This window comes from Xenopus tropicalis, chromosome 6 (assembly GCF_000004195.4).
Source record: "Xenopus tropicalis strain Nigerian chromosome 6, UCB_Xtro_10.0, whole genome shotgun sequence".
Taxonomy (NCBI): domain Eukaryota; kingdom Metazoa; phylum Chordata; class Amphibia; order Anura; family Pipidae; genus Xenopus; species Xenopus tropicalis.
The window spans coordinates 125,429,340-125,453,244 of record NC_030682.2 but is presented as its reverse complement, the minus strand read 5'-3'; the positions used below and the strand labels follow the sequence as shown (position 1 = coordinate 125,453,244).

The 23,905-nt window shown below is 40.9% G+C and overlaps 1 protein-coding gene across 1 annotated transcript; it reads right to left on the bottom strand.

Moving 5' to 3' along the window:
* Positions 1–707: 707 nt before the first annotated feature.
* On the bottom strand, positions 708–17,656 carry atp6v0d2 (ATPase, H+ transporting, lysosomal 38kDa, V0 subunit d2). The gene is given in 8 exon segments (NM_204031.1): positions 708–1,066; positions 3,427–3,504; positions 5,318–5,494; positions 9,505–9,582; positions 10,512–10,591; positions 11,045–11,223; positions 11,448–11,619; positions 17,499–17,656. Coding segments are annotated over 8 exon segments (1,053 nt in total). The 5' UTR covers positions 17,626–17,656; the 3' UTR covers positions 708–904.
* Between the last annotated feature and the right edge of the window lie 6,249 nt (positions 17,657–23,905).

The following is a 23,905-nucleotide window of genomic DNA, read 5'->3' as shown; positions in this document are numbered from 1 at the left end:
GAGCTCTTTGGTGCCTATGATTAGGTGCTGGGTAAGCATGAAATGCGTTAGGCTATCCATATCGGGATGTTAATGCTTTTAATGGATTGAAATAAATACAATATATTTTTTACTAATTGTTGAGTAGTAAAGGAGTATTAAATATATATATAGGCCTGAGGGCCCCATACATGACCAGATAAGCTGCTTTTTTTATTGTCTGAAGGGCTGAAATTGGCAACATAAATCTGCTTATATATGGCCACCTTAAGAGAGATAGCTCAGCCTTGTGCCCCTTAGTGATACAGCATTTGCTTTTGGGTCAATAATAGATGTGACTTTATGTCAGCTTCCATTGCAGCAAATTCAGATGCTTTTTTCTGGATGTAGAGCAGAAGCAATCTTTGTGTCTATACATCTATAGTCTGGAAACTCTGAAATGCTAACAGGGTGTTTCTGCTGTGAGGCAAGGGACACCATCCTTGGGTCAGCGACTAAGGATGGGTTAGACTGAAGGGGAAAAATACATGGCTTGTCTGTAATGGATTTCAAAAAGGCCCAAGTTTTTGTGAATAATGACATTTTGTTTTATCACCATTGTTATTTTTCAATACCAAACTAAAACAGATGTAGTTTTTTATTTAATTGGCATCACAAAATGTGATCTTTAAAAAATGACAATATTAGATTAATTAAAAAATTAAATATTAAAAATGACAATATTAGTATTTTGTTTTATGTAATAGTTTATTATGGATATATGAATATAGTGTAGATATTTTTACAGGGAACTAAAAGAGTCCAAACACTTTCCTGGTAGGGATATTTATAAATAGCAATAGTCATTAATCGGATTAGCGACCCCATAAGAGGCAACAGAACATTTTGTTTTACTACAGAGACAGATAAGATAATAGGATGTGCATTACAAGATGGGGATGTAATTATTAATTTTGGTTCTGTGTCGCTGAGAAATGCACTCTGCAATCCACACAATGTTTCTGCATTCTTGTTCCTTCAGTTTAACATAGGCGTAGAACACTCCAAAGTGGAACTGGTTGTTAAATGCCAGCACATTCATTTTTACCTGATGAAATGAAACAAACAAAAAAAATATATATACTGTATACAGACAAGTGTTACAATACACCAGAATGAGGTATTATCTTTTTTGCAATTTGCACCAGGTCTTCAGCACTTCTAAATTGCCACAGGTCTCTATGCTCTAAAATGGAGAGGACAGTGCTAGGAAAACTATATTTATGTAAATGGTATCTGACATAGATTCTCATGTATCAACTCCATCTGTATATGCTCCAATTCAGAGTTACGCAATGTAGGTACCACTAGCCTACAGACACCATTGCTTGAAACAGTGTATGTGAGTCATATCGGAAGCCATTGGCTAGTTTCAGAGAAGTAACTCACAGAAGTTCCAGATGTCTGACTGCAATCACCATAAAGGCACAGCCTTTAAGTGAGCATGAGAGAACATTAAAATACAAATCATTCCATAGGCATTATAAGTATCAGGTTAACGTCTATAATAGAAACAGATTTACAGACCTTCATTCCTCAGTTACAGACCAAGAACAAGATGGCCATGTGTGTGTGTATGGCGGATCGACAAGACGCCCAATATCGCAAGAGCGTTGGATATCGGTGGTCTCGTCAAACGGGCAGGACAAAAAACATAAAAGCTCTATAGTGATCGCATGTAAATTACCAAGAAAGTATTCTTTTTTATATCCTTTTTATAAATTCTTTCTTTGGGGGCAAGCATCTTCATTTGCAGAATCTCAAGAGTAACATATGAACCCATATTATTTGTTGAAATACACATGTAGTGCCAGGCCTAGTGTTGGTAGCTATCCTATGCCCTAGGTCCTTGTTTGTTTAAGTGTGCTGATAATTAGTTTTCAACAAACGTTAATAAGATCAATGATGTATAATTCCTCACTGTGCAGAAAGGGTTTGCATCTATTTACAATCAATGGGCCGCTGCAGTTCTTATTAGTAATTACAGGCTCACACAAACACATGCATATGCAGATCAGGGTTGGAGCTGGTCTGCAAGAGCAATAGGTAAGAAGGTTGTGCCCACTGAATTAATGTGATTAGAATGCTGCCTCTAACACATGTTAGAATGTTAATAAAGTAATATACTTGAATATTAATTGTACTTTGGCTTTGATTTATTTTGAGGCTTTTTCAATGGACAGCCAGAGAACAGCACTGTCCATTTAAGTGAACCTGAAGGTTCTGCTCTATTGAAGTCAATGAAGCTATGCCAAACAAACCAAGGTGGAAGCTACCAGGTATTTACAACAAGTATTAAGAAAGTAAAAATTCCTTGGGTACTTATATGTTCTCTAGGGATGCACTGAATCCAGGTTCTGGTCGAGATTCAACCAAAATTTTGCCTTTTCCAGTAGAATTTGAATTTGGCCAAATCCAAGAACGTAGCCGAACTAAATTGGAATCCTTAAAATCAAATGACTTTTTTTATTTTTTGTATTTTTTTTAATCACCTACCTGTCATATTTCAGAGGCCATCATTTGTTGTTTAACAGCTTACATATTTCAGTACATATAATACAGCTGAGATGTCCAGCCTACCTTGGTTGTTGGTAGGATACTGATAGTTGTAGTCCAACAACAACTGGTGGGGCTTCATTATACATTCTTGATCAACTTCAGCCCCACTAGGGGGATCATGTTTAATTCTTTGTAGACAAATTATTTCTCATTAGCAGATTGGAGACCATAAATATAACTTTTAAGAAACAGTTCAGTGTAAAAATGAACTGGGTAAAATAGATAGACTGTGTAAAACAATATTTGTAATATTGTTTGTTAGACAAGAATGTAATCTATAAGGCTGGAGTCACCAGACACCAGGCAGTCTAACATAATAGCCGGAACTCTACTTCCTGCTTTCAGCTCTCTAACCTCTTAGTTAGTCAGTGACTTTAGGGAAGGCCACATGGGACATAACTGTTCAGTTAGTTTGTGAGCAAGCAGATCAGATTCAAATGCAAACTAACTGAACAGTTATGTCCCATGTGGCCCCCCTTAAGTCACTGATTGGTTACTGACTGCTAACAGCTTAGAAAGCTGTAAAGTAGGAAGTAGTGTTATGGTTGTTATGTTAGACATCTGCTCACTCCAGCCTGTATAGATTACATTTTTGCCTAACTAACTATATTGACACCAATTGTTATTTTTCACAGTCTGTCTATTTTGCCATTTTCATTTTTACACTGAACTGTTCCTTTAAGGGGCCACATCTGGCCTGCAGGCCAGAGAGTGCTGTGTTATGGTTCCACTGGACCTTTCACTCATACAAAAAACATGAACCCTTTGATATAGTTCCTGTTTGTGCTGTATTGGGTACAGGTGGTATAGTAATATCTTTGTGAAAGCTGAGAAGTCATCTCTAGTTACCTCATGTTCAAAAAATTTGTCTTCCAGTGTTTTTTCGCCCGTTCCAATTCCAACTCCTTCAAACAGCGCTTTGTACTCCTAAAAATCACAACATGTCATTTATAAGTATGTTGTCTTTTTCAAGTGGACTGCAAGGAAACTGTGTTCAGGTAATTACCCCCAGTTATTTAAAATCCATTTAATTTTTACACTGTTGTATTAGTTCTGTATGATTTCCTGTGACATCAGATGTTTAGAATTCTCATATACTTGGGCTCCATCCCTTCAGTACAAAAAGTAATTGTGCTTGTTCCAGATAACAAAACCTAATCTTTTAATAAATACCACATTGCAGGAATTTGTAGCTCAACAGAATGTATTCATAAGTTTTTCCATTGCTGTAGAAAATTTGTTTTACTCTTTTTCTAAGTACAGGTTTGGGATCTGTTATCCATAATGCTTTGGACCTGGGGTTTTCTGGTCTAGGTCTGGTCTTTCCCTAATTTGGATCTTCATGCTTTAACTCTACTAAAAATCATTTAAACATTAAATAAACCCAATAGGATTGGTTTGCCTGCAATAAGGATTAATTGTATCTTAGTTTGGATCAAGTACAGGTATGGGATCTGTAATCCGGAAACCCGATATCAAGAAAGCTCTGAATTATTTTTCTCTGTAAAAATAAAACAGAGCTTTTTATTTCACCCCAACTAAGATATAATTAATCCTTACTGGATGCAAAATAATCCTTTTGGGTTTAGTTAATGTTTTATTGATTTTTTAGTAGACTTAAGGTATGAAGATCCAAATTATAGAAAGATCCCTTATCAGGAATACCCTTGGTCCCGAGCATTCTGGATAACGGGTCCCATACCTGTACAAGGTACAGTTTAAATATTACAGAGGAAAAGGAAATCATTTTTGAAAAAGTGAATTATTTGATTAAAATAGAGTCTATGGGAGGTGGCCTTCCCATAATTCAGAGCTTTCTGGATAACAGGTTTCCATATAAGAGATTCCATACCTGTGCCACACTATGTAGATAAGTACAGTTGAGTCTATGAGAGTGCCACCCCTACTGGAGCACATGGTGGACTGGGTGCCATTGTCACAGCCTGCACTATATCATTAGAGTAAGCGGCTCATTGGGGGGGGTGCAGGGGCCCCTGAGGCAGTAGCCCTGGTGGACCCTGCACCCTCCAGCTTGAAACTAATTTTGTCTATACATTATTGCAGTGGAAACTTGCCATGGAACTTTGTCTTAAAATGATGGTACATTCCCATTTGTAGATACCAAACAGTTTGTGCAAATCTCGAAAAAGCGAAAACTCAAATTTTTCAAATTGTTGCACAAAAAAACAACAAAAATTACAACAAAAAAAAAGTTACAAGGCACAAGAAGATCTTTCAGTCAATCTGCCATTGACTACTACATGATCTTGGCAAGCTCTAGCTGGCAAATTTTGGATTTGGATTTTTGGACATAGTTGGTGACTTTTAGCACTAAAAATCCAAAATGGAAAAAAAATCTGACGGTTAGTATATGGCCCCCTTAGTGTATGTCTTATTTGCAAGAAAACTTTAAATAGATTAAAATAGGAACCATGGACACAAGAATACATTTTAACATCCCTTTGACCATTTATTAGACCCTATAAGAAAGTATTAATTTTTAGGGTCCTTCCTGAATAATGTGATGGATGTTCCTCTAGAAATGTCAGTTTTCAGCACCAAAAAAACAGGCAAAGGGTCTTGTGTGTCATGGTGATACCCAGCCAGGTAGCTAGGGAATCCAAGAACCACATTACTGCATATGGAGACAAAGAGAGCAGGAGCTTCCCATGGAATTTTCTGATGCAATTAGACCTCCTGACAGAAAGATAACACAACAGGATAGAAAAGAATTACATACAGCATAATACTCAGCAGTGGTTTTCACTTGGTCCTGGTCGTCAGCATTACCAAGCATGCGCAGGCCTTCTGGGAAAAGCCTTCCACAAGTGGGGTACAACTTCTCCCTCTCTTCCTTGTTTAGCTCTGTGCCAAATGAATTTATGGTGATGACAAATGCACGCCTGTCGGCTTCAAACTGCACAAGACAAAAGCACCATGTCATTACTGTATTCCATGAGAGTACATTGACCCCCCCCAGAAAAAGCAAGTCAGCAGATTTGTGATCCAGAAATCAAGTCTCATTTGCCCAGGGTATTTTACTGTCCTGTTTGCCTCGGGAATACATCTCATCAACTGTGTTTCATTAAAAACTGTTTGCCTTATATTCCATTCACCCCTATGGTATTGTATCTAAATAATTAACACAAATGACTTTATTGCATTGATTTTCCATTTCACATGCTATTCAATGCAAACTGACAGGTTAAATCCTTTATTAAAGCAAGGAGAGCCCTATGTGGATTTAATTGTGCAATTGTGCTGATAAAAAAACTGAAAGCATTTTTATTTATTTACTGTTATTCTCCAAGTAATCTGGATGATCAGACCAAAGCACAGATGCTAATTAGCTGATGGCCCCAGTAATACAGGTACACAGCCATCTGCCAAATAAATACAGCCGCTCTTGCACAAAGTGATGTCATTGATTTGTCTTAGGCCAGTCATTAGTGCAATATGGTTATCAACACATTGTAAATATTCATCTGATAAGCCCATAGCCCATCTGGTATAACACTCAAAGAGAACATGAACACTTAAAAACCAGGCACTTATACCCACTTATATATTCTAGCTCAGAAATTCCACAGTGCCTCTGTTCACCACATTGTAGCTACTGCCAGTAGGAATCATTGATAAAGAAGCTCAGCAATACAGATCACATTTACCAAAGACTTTACAATATTTTAGGGGGTGAACCCTTCTTCAGTCTTCCCCAAAAGAATCTCATGAATTGCAAACTGATTAATGTTATCTACAAATATCTTTAGCCACACTGTAGGCACTTTTTCCCTTCTGTTAGCAATATGCCTGTTTAATATTAATTAAGGGGCAGTACAGGACTTTAGATATATCAGAAAACTGAATAAAAACCCCAAAAGAATTCCACAATGCCTGTCAGGGTTAACACCAACTTAAAGGAACAGTTCAGTGTAAAAATGAAACTGGGTAAAATAGATAGACTGTGCAAAATAAAAAATGTTTTCAATATAGTTAGTTAGGCAAGAATGTAATCTATACAGGCTGGAGTGGGCAGATGTCTAGCATAATAGCCAAATAGCCTTCCTCCTTTAAAGCTCTTTAAGCTGTTAGTAGTCAGTAACCAATCAGTGACTTGAGGGGCGGCCATATGGGACATAACTATTCAGTTAGTTCGCCTTTGGTTCTGACCTGCGTGCTCACAAACTAAAGGTGGCCATACACGTAAAGATCCCCTAGCCTGGCAAGGTTGTGAAGCGAGCGGTCTTCTCCCGATATTCCCACCTACAGTCGGGCGATATCGGGGGAATTTAGACTAATTCGGTCGTTTGGCCCTGAGGGCCGACTGTAATGGGCGCAGTCGGTTCGGGGATGATTTTTTTTCGTATCTGAGCAATCGTAAAATGCAGGAAAACCTTTCTGACTTTGAACCTTCTGTGCATGATTTTGGAAGCCTCCCATAGGACTCAATGGCACTCTTCAGCTCCAACCTGGCCCAAGGAAAGTCTCCCATAGGGCTCAATGGCACTCTGCAGCTCCAACCCGGCCCAAAGAAAACCTCCCATAGGGCTTAATGGCACTCTGCAGCTCCAACCCGGCCCAAGGAAAGTCTCCCATAGGGCTCAATGGCACTCTGCAGCTCCAACCTGGCCCAAGGAAAGCCTCCCATAGGACTCAATGGCACTCTGCAGCTCCAACCTGGCCCAAGGAAAGTCTCCCATAGGGCTCAATGGCACTCTGCAGCTCCAACCTGGCCCAAGGAAAGTCTCCCATAGGGCTCAGTGGCACTCTGCAGCTCCAACCTGGCCCAAGGAAAGTCTCCCATAGGGCTCAATGGCACTCTGCAGCTCCAACCTGGCCCAAGGAAAGTCACCCATAGGGCTCAATGGCACTCTGCAGCTCCATCCCGGCCCAAGGAAAGTCTCCCATAGGGCTCAATGGCACTCTGCAGCTCCAACCTGGCCCAAGGAAAGCCTCTCATAGGACTCAATGGCACTCTGCAGCTCCAACCTGGCCCAAGGAAAGTCTCCCATAGGGCTCAATGGCACTCTGCAGCTCCAACCCGGCCCAAGGAAAGTCTCCCATAGGGCTCAATGGCACTCTGCAGCTCCAACCCGGCCCAAGGAAAGTCTCCCATAGGACTCAATGGCACTCTGCAGCTCCAACCTGGCCCAAGGAAAGTCTCCCATAGGGCTCAATGGCGCTCTGCAGTTCCAACCCGGCCCAAGGAAAGTCTCCCATAGGGCTCAATGGCGCTCTGCAGCTCCAACCTGGCCCAAGGAAAGTCTCCCATAGGGCTCAATGGCGCTCTGCAGCTCCAACCTGGCCCAAGGAAAGTCTCCCATAGGGCTCAATGGCGCTCTGCAGCTCCAACCCGGCCCAAGGAAAGTCTCCCATAGGGCTCAATGGCACTCTGCAGCTCCAACCCGGCCCAAGGAAAGTCTCCCATAGGGCTCAATGGCGCTCTGCAGCTCCAACCTGGCCCAAGGAAAGTCTCCTATAGGACTCAATGGCACTCTGCAGCTCCAACCTGGCCCAAGGAAAGTCATGATACCGAAGCTTGAATGAATCCGAAACTTTACTACTTGGCGCGACAATGCGATTTTGTTGCACAAATTTTGTCACAAAGTATGAAAAAGTCATGCAAATGTACGAAAATATTGCAGAAAATACGCAAAAGTTATAACCTTTAAAAAATAACATTTTTTTGTATTTGGACCTGTCGTACTTTGATGAATCTGCCCCTTAGTGTTGCTTAGCTGTTTTTTTTATATTTCAATACAATTGAAATATAAAATTCAGCTTTCATAGGATTTGCTGACATATATACATAATAACTATGTTTTCTTACAACAACATCATCCAAAGTCTTTTTGGTGGTACAGCAGCAGTGTACTGGGTCATGTCATGGACCAATACAAGATATTTAGTCTTACTGTTTATCACCCACTGAATATTTACAACTGGAAGCCTGATGTAGCGCATAGGCTATATATTTGATCACACTAAAATGGTGGATAGATTTTCACTGTAGAAATTAACTCTATATTGTCTATAGTAAATTATTATATTGTTAATACAACTTATAGTTTTATATAGTAAAGATAACAGTTAAATGTACTGCACACATTTTCTAAGCACTTTAAGTACCAAACATTTATTATAGTAGTAATGATACCTAACAAAGCACTGTCCAAGCCTGTACTATAATATCATTTACTTTTTTATACAAAGTATTTGGTTAACCTGCTATTGTAATGAATTTAAAACAACAGCGCCACCTGCTGTTAAATTCACTGACTGTCTGCAGTTGGCTGAAAATTAATGTAGTGAGAAAAGGAACTGCTTGTGTTCTGCTTAGAAAATTGAGTTAGTAAGCAAGGATGAGCAGGGTTGGACTGGGGGGTGCAGGGCCGCTCCTGGGGCCCCGCATCCCCCAAGGTGCCCCCGCTGGCCGTGTCACCCACATCCCCTGCAGGGGCCACCACCGCACCCCCCTAACCCCCTTCAAGGCCCCTGCCACATTCCCCTCACCCCCTGCTGGGACATCCTCTTCTGAGTGCGCGTAAGTGAAACGCATCAGGGGAGGACATTAGCGGCCAGGGGAAGGGGCCCAGTCTGACCCTGAGGATGAGTTATCTGACATTTCTCTGGTCAGTTTTAAGCAGAGCAACAACACAAAATGCTAATTTTCTCACTAAATGAATTTTCATCCAATGGTACACAGTCAGTCGAATTGAACAGCAGGTGGGGCTATTTCAAATTCATGATATTAGCAGTTTAAAAACTGCTAGTATCTTGAAAAGTAGGATTCATGTAAATTGCAAAAGTGCTTAGAGGAGCGCTGTGAGCAATTTTACATACCTTTGTTATAGATATTTAAATTTCCTTTAAACTAGATTGTCCACATTCAGTTATAAATTATAGAAGATATAAACTTATCATTACCTCGAGAATCGGACACATGATTTCCTCTGTGGTCCCACCTAGTTTTTTACAAAATTTGTAGAATGCCTCTAGGTACGACTGTAACAATAATAAGCAGAAATACAGTAAGTTACAATTAACCATAAACAGAAAATATAAAAAATAGGTGAAAATTATAAATAAAGTCCTTTATTGTTGTAGGTATATGCCTTAATGGGTTACTGCATCCCAGAAAATGTTTTTCAAGTGCTTCTCTTGTAGAATATGAATTGTTTGGGGCTTTTTTTGCTGCACTGAAATTTAGACACTAAATATTAGGCAGGCACATTAAACAAAAAGAAAATATCATGTCATGTGTTAATAATAAGTTGCTCATTTTGGAGAAATGTACTTTAAATTTGCACCAAAAAGACAATAAAGTATGTGGTATTGCTCAGTCTGTACACAGAAGATCACTTAATTATATCTTTTGACATTTGCATCATCTGCATCACTGCTCTTATGAGGAACACTTATCCAGAAACTGCAAGGACGCAGTGCCCTCTAGTGGCCTAGACATAGTTTGGATTGCAGAAAGCTTTTTCCATGCTATAACTCTTAAAATAACCATCTACCAAACATGGAGTAACAAAGATACAAAGCCATTATTGTTTAATAAGTCTATATTGGGCCAGTACAGTTTAATATTCGTTTGAGGTCTCATCTGTACCATTATAAATATGCCAGTAAGTATTAGACCCAGTGTATGTGCAGAACAACTTATTAATTAATATGTTTGTTGAAGTATTCAAAAGGCAATTTGATTATGTGGAAATTCAGACCATGGAAAATTACTAAATATAATAAGACAATTCTCACTTGCGCATAAATACAAATATACAGAGAAGTGTTCTCTGCATATAGTTATGTATAGCTTCATGTGCATATAGTAATCTATAGCTTCATGCTTTTTTGCATGACTTTCTAATTGGTCACTTTCACATTAATAAGACAGTGCGAGAGCACACAATAAGTCCAGCAGCAATTACCTTATAGAGTTTATTGCGCATTATTTCAATATTCATTTCATCCATGTCATTTTCAGACAGACAGTCTTGGAAGAAATCAGCTGGGGGGGGGGAGAAATACTCATTAGGCACAGAATTAAATGATGTACTTTCTGTGATGAAGTTGCATTTGGCAATTCTGACTGTTATCCAGACTCACTGAAATATCTCCCTGACTTTCTGGGTTTTATGCCATGTATTAGTTTACAGCTCATTGTAGGCAGGAACTACCATGGGGTGCAGTTTAACCCCTAGCTCCCATGGGGCCTGCTGGGCATAGCACATTGTGATGCAAACTGCATTTAGGAATGGTGTGGCAGGTATAGGTACACATGGGGATGGTGTAGATTTTGCTCCTGGTATATAACCATACCCTATAAAAGTAATTTACAAGCATGGTCCTTAGATGTCTGCCCCCATATAATGTTATGTAACTGAGATGGTGGCGTTAGGTAAAAGAGTGATAAAATATGGTCTGTTATATTAATGTATACTAAATGTTTATTTTTTGTTACCAAGAGGTGTGTCCACTATAATGGCATTGAAGAGTTCAGCCGGGGTCTGGGCAATATTGACTGCTTCCATCTGTTCAAAGCTGCCCAAAGGGTGGCACTTAGGCACCAATTCAGAAATTGGCCTTTGGTGTAAAGTCCCTGTTATCAGCAGGATTATGTTATCGATCATGTAGCTGTACCTGAGGTAAGAAGAACAAATATACAACCAATAGTGTGTTGAAAATCAGGCCAAGGAGAAAACATGGATTATAGTTTATGCAACAGATATGCAGAGCAAGCAAAGGTACCAAGGGAATAATATTAAGACAACTTTCACATTCAGCATTTTACATTTAGCATTGCTATTCTGCCATTCTTATACAGGCTGAATATGAAAGGTATTAATCCAAAAAGCATTCCTTACGTTATAAAATCCAGAAAAGTGGCAAGCGGCTCAAACGCATGGTTTCTGAAATAGTGGAATTCTGCCATCAGCTTGTCTTTCAGTCTCTGATCAATGATGGAGACTGTAAGCTGTCTGGTTTCATTGGCCAAGAAGCTTCCATAGTCAGTTGACTGGAGGTGCAGCTTCAAGTCTAAACATAAAAAAGAAAGAATTTAGCCCAGTGTATGTATGGAAGGATAAGGCGGCCACGTATACAGTGAACAAAACATTGGGTAATGTAATAATGGGAGCAGCCAATCCACAGTGGTATACATGGGTTGCTCTTCTCATTTCTTAAATTAATATCTTAGCAGTACATAAAGGCCAAGTCATCACTTCCATCTCCTTGCCCCCATTTAAGCCATGTAAAATATGAAGGTACATTAAAAGTTCCTTATAGGTTATGTTTGTTTCTTGCTGCTAGGGCTGCTTTTGTAAGTAACTGTTACTTGAAGTCCCTAAACCTGACTGTTTTGCCAACCTGACTGTTCCTTCTCAACCTGTCAGTTATAGCTTCTAATGCTAACGGCCTACTGCTGCACAAATATGGCAGCCCCCTCATAGAGGAACATGGGGGATCAGATTGGTTATGTAAAAGCATTGGGCAAAGACATTTATGGCAAGATTATAAATAGCATGCAAAGACAATGTTATGATATAAAAAAAAGTTTTATTTTTTGGTGTCAGTGTCTTTAAATTCTGCAGCTCCAGCAGGTCCAAAGAGGGTGCAAGGGGTAGTAGTTATACCACTAGTGGGTTTTTGTAACATGAGGCCCTGCTTACCAAAAGCCAATGAGGGGCTATACTGCGGTGTTTTCCCTGAATGTCTTGGGCACAAAGGGAGTGGTAGCGTGCAGAGGTGTGTAACTGCTGCCTTTGTGTAGCATAACGTCAATGTTCACTACAAAGTAACCCTAGTTGGGAAAAAACTATTATTTGACAGGTTTTTTTCCTGCACAATAACATGAAATAACATATTCTTGCACGAGCATGACTTTGCTATGCACAACCATTATAGCTACTTTCACTTCCACTTAAACTTCTCCGCAACTTTTCAAATGGATCAAGTGGGAATGGCACAAAGGCCAAGCCATGGGGCGGCCTGCTTTTAAGGGTGGTATGCCACCTAGCCTCATATACCCCCTAATTTAAAGGACTGGGCCCGCGGGAGATTTTAACAGTTGCTCAAATCTACATGCAAAGTCCCCAGTGCCGAAAAAGCTGTGTGCACATGTGCGCTTAAGGGAGGGTTTGGAAGGGGGCAGACATGGCCTGGCCTAGGAAATACAAATTCTTTATTATTTTACCAAAGCTCAGGTGATATTTACTAAACAGCACCAACTCCTGGTTATATAAGATCCCCTATGTAATTCCAGCATTGCTTTGTTGCTAATTTTCGTGACCATATAACTATATAATGAGACATTTTATCTTTTTTTCCTTAGTTATGGAATACAGATATACTGACAGGATTAATGGTGATAATAAAGTGCATAGAGTGATTATACACTTGGTTAGGTCCCACACACCATCATCTCAGGTCTCTGGCCACACATACTCACAGTCACACCCCTAGTTTATATATATTACATCCATGTCCCAATACTATAGGTAAGATATCTTAATTCAGCGACTGTATGCTTGGGCATCAGATAAAGCAATGCAATATGTTAAATAAATAATAAAGCATTGCAGGAACTGTTACACAAAGTACAAGTCTTTGGCCACTAGCTTTTTAATTGCATTGGAATTTTGCTATTGGACTTTTGTTAGTCTTGTCTGTCTGCCTGTACCTACCTGTTCCAATGCCTGTTCCATGTACCTACATTGCCTGCCTTGTCTAAACTGTATCTAAATAAAGTTTAAAAATTGTTTTCCAATAATGTACCTGTCCTTACTGTGCCCAAGTTCCTGCTTAGCTTTGGGGGGCTTTACCAAAAATGTCAATAGCAAAGAGGTGCCAGGACTAAACATTTCGAGCCTCAGAGTGCCAGGAACATAAGTTCCCAAGTTAGGCTGTTCTGCTGGGTAGGTTAGGTGGTACTAGTGGCTAGGTAAGGTGTACAAGTGGCTGCATTAGGTGATGGTAGTGGCTGCTTTAGGTGGGTGTGGTGGCTGTATTAGGTGGTACTATGGGACAGGGGACAGATGGAAATTTTCATGCAATGTTTAATTGTTCCCTTATGGCTGTAGCCAGCTAGGTTAGTGTCACCAGAAGTATAATTCAGGGGACGCTACAGGCAAGATTTTCCAGCTACCACTTGCTAGTCCCTTGGGAAATAGGTATGCCTTAATAAACATAATAATTTCTAGGAATCAACCAGAAGAAACAACCTCATAAAATAACGATACTATAGAAGTACATATATGGAGCCCCATGAGCAGCCTTGTTAAAATCTCTTGGAGATCTGCACCCAACGTGAGGGCTTCCATGACCAGCTCTGATGTCAGTGATTCAGTTCAAATCAGGTGTGTGACTTGAGATGCACTGGCAATACTGACCCATTCTGGATAGTACCCGCATAAGCTGCTTTGGCTGGGATAGATGTTTGTCCTGTAATCAAGTGTCCAGTACAACCCAGCTCTAGTCTGTTTCCAAAACACTGTAAAGGTCATGCTTGTTTCAGATGCCTGGGAGTAGTGACAGTGCGGATGCACAACGTTCTGTGTCATTAAACAGCAGCTTCAGCTGAGGAGCAGAGACGACTTGAGAACAGGAATATGGGAAAGACACAGATAATCTGCGTCCCTGCTTGTATAACAGCTGTGCCTGCTGCAGATAGGACTGGAAAAAACTGCATTGCACAACAATGAAAATTCCCATGAATGTAACTAGACTTTGCTTTGTAAGCAAACTGAGAATTTAGCCATAAAATTGCAATACAATGGTAAAGCTTATGACTAATTGGCTCTTGGGCCCAAAAAACAGATGCTGTACAATTTACTGTACATGAGATTGGACAAACTCTAATCTTTTGTTCTCCTGGGGCCAACAGCCCAACTAACTGAAAGAGAAGAGAAGCACTGAATGGACATTTCAACCCAATAGCCGATAATGAGGCATCATTCTGTTGGGCCATGTAACATGGAGCAGAGCTGTGCCATTTGTAACAGCGTCAGAACATTGATGCTGCCCTCTCCAGACATTTCTCCCTAAGCCCCCAGTATGATCCGATTGGGTGATAAAAGGGCCAAAGGATCAGATCATCCCAGTTTGGCCACATGTTAGTAGATGCAAAAAACCTCCAGCCTGGCTCCAAGCTTCATTTTATTATCTCCCATAGCCTTAATGTGTTACAATGCTATTGCAAACTAGAAAGGGAACACTACCTAACATTATGGAGAATTATGAGACACCAACCTTGGGCATTGTTGAATGAAGGCAACCGTGACACTTTCCTTTGTAGGGACAGGAGTGCCCTTGACTGCACCATAAATGATACCATAAATCTATTCCAGCCCAGGAAATAGGATACACCCTTTAATTAATAAAACTCAAGCAAAGTTTCCTCTAATTTCTTCTTGGCTGTGTGCACCAAAAATTTGGTGCGCACTTTTTTAACACCACTACAGTTTTGAAAAATTGGTGTCCGCAGTATAATACTATCTATTTTAATGCAAAAATCCTTGTGCACGTGAATTTCTTGTGTGCGCTGGTCTTAAAATTTGTGCATGTGCACAAGTGCACAGCTTACAGGGAGCATTAGCTTTATGATACCTAATGTATAACTATAAGCTCTGTATATGTTTACGTCTAGTTGTCCTTTAGCTCAGGGAGACTTGGGCAGAAAACTCCTCCACTTAGGACAAATTTGTGCATGAACTTCATGGTACATTGTATGAATGGCAGTTTGAGTGGTACAATCACACCTCAGCCCAATGACAAAAGGGTAAAACTAAGTTGGTTAATGCCCCAACCTAACCCATGAATGGGTACATTGGCCAAACAAATACTTAATGGCTCAGTCATTGCAGCTGACTCAAGGCTCAAAATTAGAGAGGAGAGGGTACAGTCAATGCCAGAAGGCTGGCGATATAAACCTGCTTTATATAAAACAGAGCCACCACCTTTCTCTTCTGATAAGTACAACTCGCTGGAGTATCTAAGGGTTAAATGTACTCCCGCCCCCTTCCATGTGATTCACATTGCTATTCCTTCCAACACGTCATTTGGGGAAGTCAGACATCAGTACAGAGAATCCTCAGTATAAGGACACTGGTACCTTTATACTCGTATAATTGCTGGCCTTTAATGTGTTTTTTATTATAATCATTCTAAACTGTCAGACAAAAGAAGTTCATTAAATTCCCATCTGAGAAAAAGTAACATAATAAATTAACATAATTACTCATATTTTAATTATTCTAGTTCATTATAGGAAGCCTCACTGTGTTAAAGAGGGTTGTGCAGACCCATTCTATACAGTATGGGGTACTATTTACGAGACCTAACACATACTGTAAATCCCTGATATAGACAAATAGGTTCTTTACTTCTTCTGGATATTATAGAGTTTATTATAATGTCCTGGTCACTGTGATTTTTGCAGTATTTGGCCTTGTTTCCGTGCTGTGAGTAGGGTGCCTATCAGACATCTGTCAGCTTCTAAATCCTCCCTGAGTTTGTTTTATAAACAGCTGGTCGGCTGGCTCTGTTCTGTACTGGATGCTGGTGGCCCCACTCGGTGTTTAGGAGAGATTTGGAGGAGGAGATTTGCTTGCTGTGACCTCTGTGCATCCTTCAGAGTTGCACTGCCCAGTGGAGCATAACTGGACAAAAGGAGGCCCTGTCTCTTGGGTTTGCAGGGAATGTCAGCCTTCTCCACATCAGCACTGAAATGATCCTTCACTTCTGCTATTTTACTTTGATTGCCCTTTATTTTTATAGTGCTGACACATTTCCACAGCGCTTTATAGAGATTGTTCATTGTTTACATCGGTCCCTGCACCAGTGAATCACATTCACACACACTAGGGTCAACATTATAAGGTACAATTTAACCTGCAAAATACAAAATAGGCCCTGACATTGCAAGTACACAGAGGCCCAAACTGCCCCACACCAGCCCAATAAATAATAACTGTCTATGGCATCTTACAGCAGCCCCTCTGGCATTTGCCAGAATCTGTAGATTGTCAGTCCATGTCTGAATTACATTTTATACCAGAAAAAAACATGAAATCTCAATAACTGACACGTTTATGCCTAGGTCATCTCTGGTGCTCCCAAACCTACTATTGTGCTAGTGGCATAGGGCAAATAGTGGCAGTATGTGCCTTTAATCTCTACCAGCTTGTATACACGCTGAGTCACAACCAATAATAGGGTTTTGATTTGCCAATCCCTAGCTAATCAATAGGCCTTCTAATGGCAAACTAAAGCAAAGAGTTAAAAACAGAAAGTTAAAGTATGTGTTTTATAATAATTTTGATTATATTTATTCAGTTATTAAGTAAAACATATTGGCACTGATATTGCTTACTGAACAGGAGCTACCATATTGCTCCTGTTGAAAGAAAGCATTTAAAGCTTATTCACAGACTCCAGTGAAACAGTGGCCTCTGGTGGCCAGTCACATTATCATGAAATAGGTACTGTTCTTGCTATTCATCTAAGACCTCCATATAACATATTTTGTGTAAAAAACAATTAATTTAATTGCATATCTGTTACCTGAAATGCAACTTGGACCTTATGGCAAAGGGAAGTGGGCTGCTTTTAGGCCCAAATATGCAATGGCAAAACACCCTTCATTGCCCTCTGTGATAATATCCTGCAAGGGTTAATACCAGATGCTTTATTGCCCTGGTAGTACCTGCATGGCTGTTCTGTTTGCTACAAAGAAGTTTTTTTAATTAAAGATATTAGGCACAAACACAGGATATTACTAGAGCAGGGTTCCAGTACATTAATATGTAAAAAGTCCTATCACGCTACAGTGTTACTGGCCCTTTAATTATTTCTACTTATTGGACACTGTAGAATGCAGAAGGGTTAAAAGAAAGTTTAGGAGTAAGAGACAGAATTACCTTCTAAGGTTTCACACTGTGCCAGATTGAGGTAGTCGGTCGATCTCAGGATCCCCCCTTTAAACCCCCGCACAAGCCCCTCCAGGTACCCACTGTCCACATTGAAGTAGAACTCGGTGTTAGCCATGGTAGAGCAGGTCTGGTCTCTGTGAGAGCTGCTGTGATACAGGCGGCAGTGGGACCTGCCTTCAGCAGCAAATTCATTCCAGTATGTTTGGGGTTGGAATTTATTGGTCACTTGGTTCCTGTTTCTGTCCTTTTTTGCTCTGTTCCTCTTTGTTTATTATGCAAACATGGACCGTACAGCTGCAACCAGTCCGACAAGCCTGCTCTTATTGGCACCTCAGGGAGAAATAGGCAGCACATTTGTACATGCAATTGCTATTGAAAGCAGTATTTGTCTGTCTTTTGCTATTCCTTGCACTGCTGGTCATGACTGCATGTACCAATAAAACAATGGAGTTTAAGTCTTGGCTAGAGAAGAACTGACTGCTGATACATTGTATTAATAGGGAATATAGTCAGGGCCAGCAGTGCAGAGAATAGCAATGGACAGACATAAATTTCTTTCAATAGCAAGTACATAGGTATAAGGCTTAGCAGTGTTGAACTGGGCCATCAGGAGACTGGGAAAAAACCCGCCAACCCAGGGACGCAAACGTTTGATACTCCACCCCCAATGGCAGCCAAAAGGAGAAATAAAAGTTATGCGGCAAGAAAGGGGGTGGGGAGTAGAGGCTGGCAGGTGGGTTTGACAAGGGGAAGAATAGTGAGTGGGGTTGGGGGCCCTGAGATGGCACCCCCGTTGGGCCCTAGACACCACAGTCTGAAGCTTATGCTTAAAATTACATTTACTTTAACTTTATAAAGCGGTATATTTGGGGTTTACTACAACTATAAAGGGCAAGTCTAACCAAACAGTTTTTTGCCTATTAAAAGGAAATGTTACTTTCCAATATACAATAGAAAACTTCTTCAGCACACCACTCAGGTATTTCCATAGGATGCTTCAATTCCTCGCCTGCTCCCAAGCCATTCCATGTACTTTACAAAGGGAAGAAGCACGCCAATTTGCGCTTCATTGCTTTGTAAAGTACTTTCCTATATACATTCATTAAACATTTTTAGTTATGTGTGTAAATTTATTACTACTCAAAGCAATTTATGACTGTTACCAAACCTGGACATAGTTTTAAGGGACAGGAGTGCAAAAAACAGAAAGGGGATAAAAAAAATAAATCTGTAGGGTAATGTACCATTAGTCTCTACTATGTACTCCTAAAACCCTATATACACTACAGAAGTGTGCCACGTGGTGCCAGGTTGGCAGCTCCCAAACATACTTGGCAAACTGCCCAGCATTCTGAGAAAATGTCTGCCTTCTCTAGGGAAATTCTTTGTCTCTTTAGAATTTTATCTATTTATCCACTGCACCCCCTAGTTTTGCTGGAAAATGTAATAACAGATGCAACACCTTTTACATTTAGGTATGATGTAGATAGTGATATTCTGAGACAATTTGCAATTGGTTTAAATGTTTTTCATTGTAGTTTTTGAGTTATTTAGAATTTTATACAGCAGCTTTCCAGTTTAGAATTTCAGCAACTATCTGATTGCTAGAGTCCAAACTACCCTAGCAACCAGCCATTAATTTTAATTACAGGCTGGAATTTCATTAGGAGAAGGACTGATTAGAAAGATAAGTAAAAAAAAAGTAGCAATAACAATAACATTGTAGCCTTACAGAGCATTGCATTTTAGATGTTGGGGTCAGTGACCCCCATTTGACAGCTGGAAAGAGTCACAAGTAAAAGGCAAATAATTGAAAACCTATACAAAATTAAACATAAAGCCCAATTGAAAATTTTAATCTAAATGGATAGTTGAATAGATGGACAAATTCTGCTAATAAGAAGGGCTATATTTTTTAAAACAGTGGTAACAATTTGCTTGCCTGACGGCTTTTGCTGAACTTAAAATCCCTGCAGCTGTTTATAGTTATTGATCAGCAAGCATTGGCTGGAGCTGCCCCAGCCGCCCCCCAGTGTTCTATAAATAAGCAGTATAGATGTAGAAGTAGCCCACTCAATTCAGACATTATTATAATACATGATACAAACATGGTGAGAAAAGTGTCACCATGTGACAAAAAGAGTTACCTATGTTGATCACTATAACTGCAAATTATTATTACCCTTCAGACTGTGAGTACTGCTACACATTATATGCCTTTATTCATTTGTTAATGATCAGCAAGCGTCCTGCATATGAATGCTATGTAAATACCTGTTTGTATCACACAATAACCCGAGAGCGGATCTAAAGGATGTTAAGGGAAAGCAGTAGCTTTCCCTTTACAGCAACATATGCAGTGCAATGGGTACCAGGTAGTAATATCTGTCCCGTTGCGCTTGCTGAAAAATTAGAGAAACACCAAAAATGATGCGTGACAAAAAAAATTTCGCACATCAAATTTTTCTGCAGCAAATTTTTTATAAAACTCCACCAATGGCGAAACGCGGAAATTTGCTGCTAATCTAGCTCTGCTGAAAAATTTTGCTCATCACTAGTACCGGGCACAGTACACATACATTGTAGAGTGTTTGTCATTGCCCCTCTCCAGTGACACACATACTTTGTATATACTAGTAGTGTTTTTTTTCTATTTTTTATCACTGTGCTAGTTAGTTCATATGACATTTTCAGCTGTAAAAATTGCCAATGGGAACTCTTTATATCTGTGTTACCAGTCCAGTTACAGTTCAACAACATATGAGCTGCCAAAAGCATACATCGGGTCCCTGCAAAGTCTGTTTTCCTTGGACCCTGATGTTACTAAGGGCAGCCCAGTTAGTGAGCTACTGAGTTAAGGCTGATCCAGAGAGCTTGATGTAGGGGAGGAGGATGAAACCCAAACATGGGCTCACAGTAGGATCTGACAGCTTCCCAATGTAAAGACAAACAGGCCCAACTCATTTACAATTCTAATAAAAGGACTGAGCCCCATATCCTGTTTGTGACACTGAAACTGATGTGCGCCCCTAGGAATCAACAGGGCTACTGAGTGTCAGCTTGGTGCCAACAAACACGGCTTGCCTGCCTCTATTTGGATATCACACAGAAAGCTACATGTTAGGGAAGCATCCAACCTAACTCTGATCCTTTCATCCCATTATTATTAGTTTGTAATGTGCAGAGTTCCAATGGGCCCCAGTTTGACCAGATATTTGGCTAAACCATTTGAAGTTTTGGTTTCAGTGCAGAATTGCCTGCCACTTTCCAAGTATCTTATGAGGGCCAGATTTAGGGTATGGCAGAGATGCCCTTGGTCCAGGACCTTATAAGCATTGCTACAGGCTTACATACCTGTGGCACGTGGGTTATTTGCCCAGCAACACAGATATCAATAACTGTAAGGGTCACTTTGTGTCCAATCAGTCTCACTTAATCTATCATTGAACCACCCAATATTGAATCCAATATTAGCAAGCAATGCCAGGCAGCAGCTGCAAGGGCAAACAAGGTTTTGAGCTGTATTAAAAGGGGTATAGATTCACGAGAGGAGGGGGTTATTCTTCCCCTTTACAGAGCGCTGGTAAGGCCCCATCTAGAATATGCTGTTCAGTTTTGGTCTCCAGTGCTCAAACGGGACATTATTGAGTTAGAGAGGGTCCAGAGAAGGGCAACTAAGCTGGTAAAGGGTATGGAAAGTCTCAGTTATGAAGAAAGACTGGCCAAGTTGGGTCTGTTTACACTGGAGAAGAGGCGCTTAAGAGGTGACATGATAACTATGTATAAATATATAAAGGGATCATATAATAACCTTTCTAATGTTTTATTTACCAGTAGGTCCTTCCAACGGACACGAGGGCACCCACTCCGTTTAGAAGAAGGGAGGTTCCATTTAAAAATTCGGAAAGGATTTTTTACAGTGAGAGCTGTGAAGTTCTGGAATTCCCTCCCCAAATCAGTCGTGCTGGCTGATACATTATATAACTTTAAGAAGGGGCTGGATGGATTCTTGCAAGTGAGGGAATACAGGGTTATGGGAGATAGCTCTCAGTACAAGTGAGGGAATACAGGGGTAGGGGAGATAGCTCTCAGTACAAGTGAGGGAATACAGGGGTAGGGGAGATAGCTCTCAGTACAAGTGAGGGAATACAGGGGTATGGGAGATAGCTCTCAGTACAAGTGAGGGAATACAGGGGTATGGGAGATAGCTCTCAGTACAAGTGAGGAAATACAAGGGTAGGGGAGATAGCTCTCAGTACAAGTGAGGGAATACAGGGTTATGGGAGATAGCTCTCAGTACAAGTGAGGGAATACAGGGGTAGGGGAGATAGCTCTCAGTACAAGTGAGGGAATACAGGGGTATGGGAGATAGCTCTCAGTACAAGTGAGGAAATACAAGGGTAGGGGAGATAGCTCTCAGTACAAGTGAGGGAATACAGGGGTAGGGGAGATAGCTCTCAGTACAAGTGAGGGAATACAGGGGTAGGGGAGATAGCTCTCAGTACAAGTGAGGGAATACAGGGGTAGGGGAGATAGCTCTCAGTACAAGTGAGGGAATACAGGGGTAGGGGAGATAGCTCTCAGTACAAGTGAGGGAATACAGGGGTATGGGAGATAGCTCTCAGTACAAGTGAGGGAATACAGGGGTAGGGGGGATAGCTCTCAGTACAAGTGAGGGAATACAGGGGTATGGGGGATAGCTCTCAGTACAAGTGAGGGAATACAGGGGTAGGGGAGATAGCTCTCAGTACAAGTGAGGGAATACAGGGGTAGGGGAGATAGCTCTCAGTACAAGTGAGGGAATACAGGGGTAGGGGGGATATCTCTCAGTACAAGTGAGGGAATACAGGGGTAGGGGAGATAGCTCTCAGTACAAGTGAGGGAATACAGGGGTAGGGGAGATAGCTCTCAGTACAAGTGAGGGAATACAGGGGTAGGGGGATAGCTCTCAGTACAAGTGAGGGAATACAGGGGTATGGGAGATAGCTCTCAGTACAAGTGAGGGAATACAGGAGTAGGGGAGATAGCTCTCAGTACAAGTGAGGGAATACAGGGGTAGGGGAGATAGCTCTCAGTACAAGTGAGGGAATACAGGGGTAGGGGGGATAGCTCTCAGTACAAGTGAGGGAATACAGGGGTAGGGGGGATATCTCTCAGTACAAGTGAGGGAATACAGGGGTAGGGGAGATAGCTCTCAGTACAAGTGAGGGAATACAGGGGTAGGGGAGATAGCTCTCAGTACAAGTGAGGGAATACAGGGGTAGGGGAGATAGCTCTCAGTACAAGTGAGGGAATACAGGGGTAGGGGAGATAGCTCTCAGTACAAGTGAGGGAATACAGGGGTAGGGGGGATAGCTCTCAGTACAAGTGAGGGAATACAGGGGTAGGGGAGATAGCTCTCAGTACAAGTGAGGGAATACAGGGGTAGGGGAGATAGCTCTCAGTACAAGTGAGGGAATACAGGGGTATGGGAGATAGCTCTCAGTACAAGTGAGGGAATACAGGGGTAGGGGGGATAGCTCTCAGTACAAGTGAGGGAATACAGGGGTATGGGAGATAGCTCTCAGTACAAGTGAGGGAATACAGGGGTATGGGAGATATCTCTCAGTACAAGTGAGGGAATACAGGGGTAGGGGGGATAGCTCTCAGTACAAGTGAGGGAATACAGGGGTATGGGAGATATCTCTCAGTACAAGTGAGGGAATACAGGGTTATGGGAGATAGCTCTCAGTACAAGTGAGGGAATACAGGGGTAGGGGAGATAGCTCTCAGTACAAGTGAGGGAATACAGGGGTAGGGGAGATAGCTCTCAGTACAAGTGAGGGAATACAGGGTTATGGGAGATAGCTCTTAGTACTAGTTGATCCAGGGACTGGTCCGATTGCCATCATGGAGTCAGGAAGGAATTTTTTCCCCTCTGCGGCAAATTAGAGAGGCTTCAGATGGGGTTTTTTGCCTTCCTCTGGATCAACTAGTAGTTAGGCAGGTTATATATAGGCATTATGGTTGAACTTGATGGATGTATGTCTTTTTTCAACCCAACTTACTATGTTACTATGTATGTTACTAACTATGTTACTATCATCTATCCAATGATCATATCATCTGAATCTGTCTCCTATCTCACTGACTTATAGATAATAGATAAAGGGGAGTCATATTCTCCACTTGGGCCAGGGTTTGGGACTACAATAATTTATGTGATAACACCCCTTACCAGAACTTTAATGCTTTAAGGATCACAGCCTTCCTGCTCCAATTAGCAAACTTTTATTTTAACTAGTACACCATAGACCTGGGAAACCTACAACTCCCAGAATCTCCTGAAAATCTACAATGTTAGGATGAAAGACCTCAGGTTAGAGTGTCACATTCCTGTTCTATGTATTTTGCGG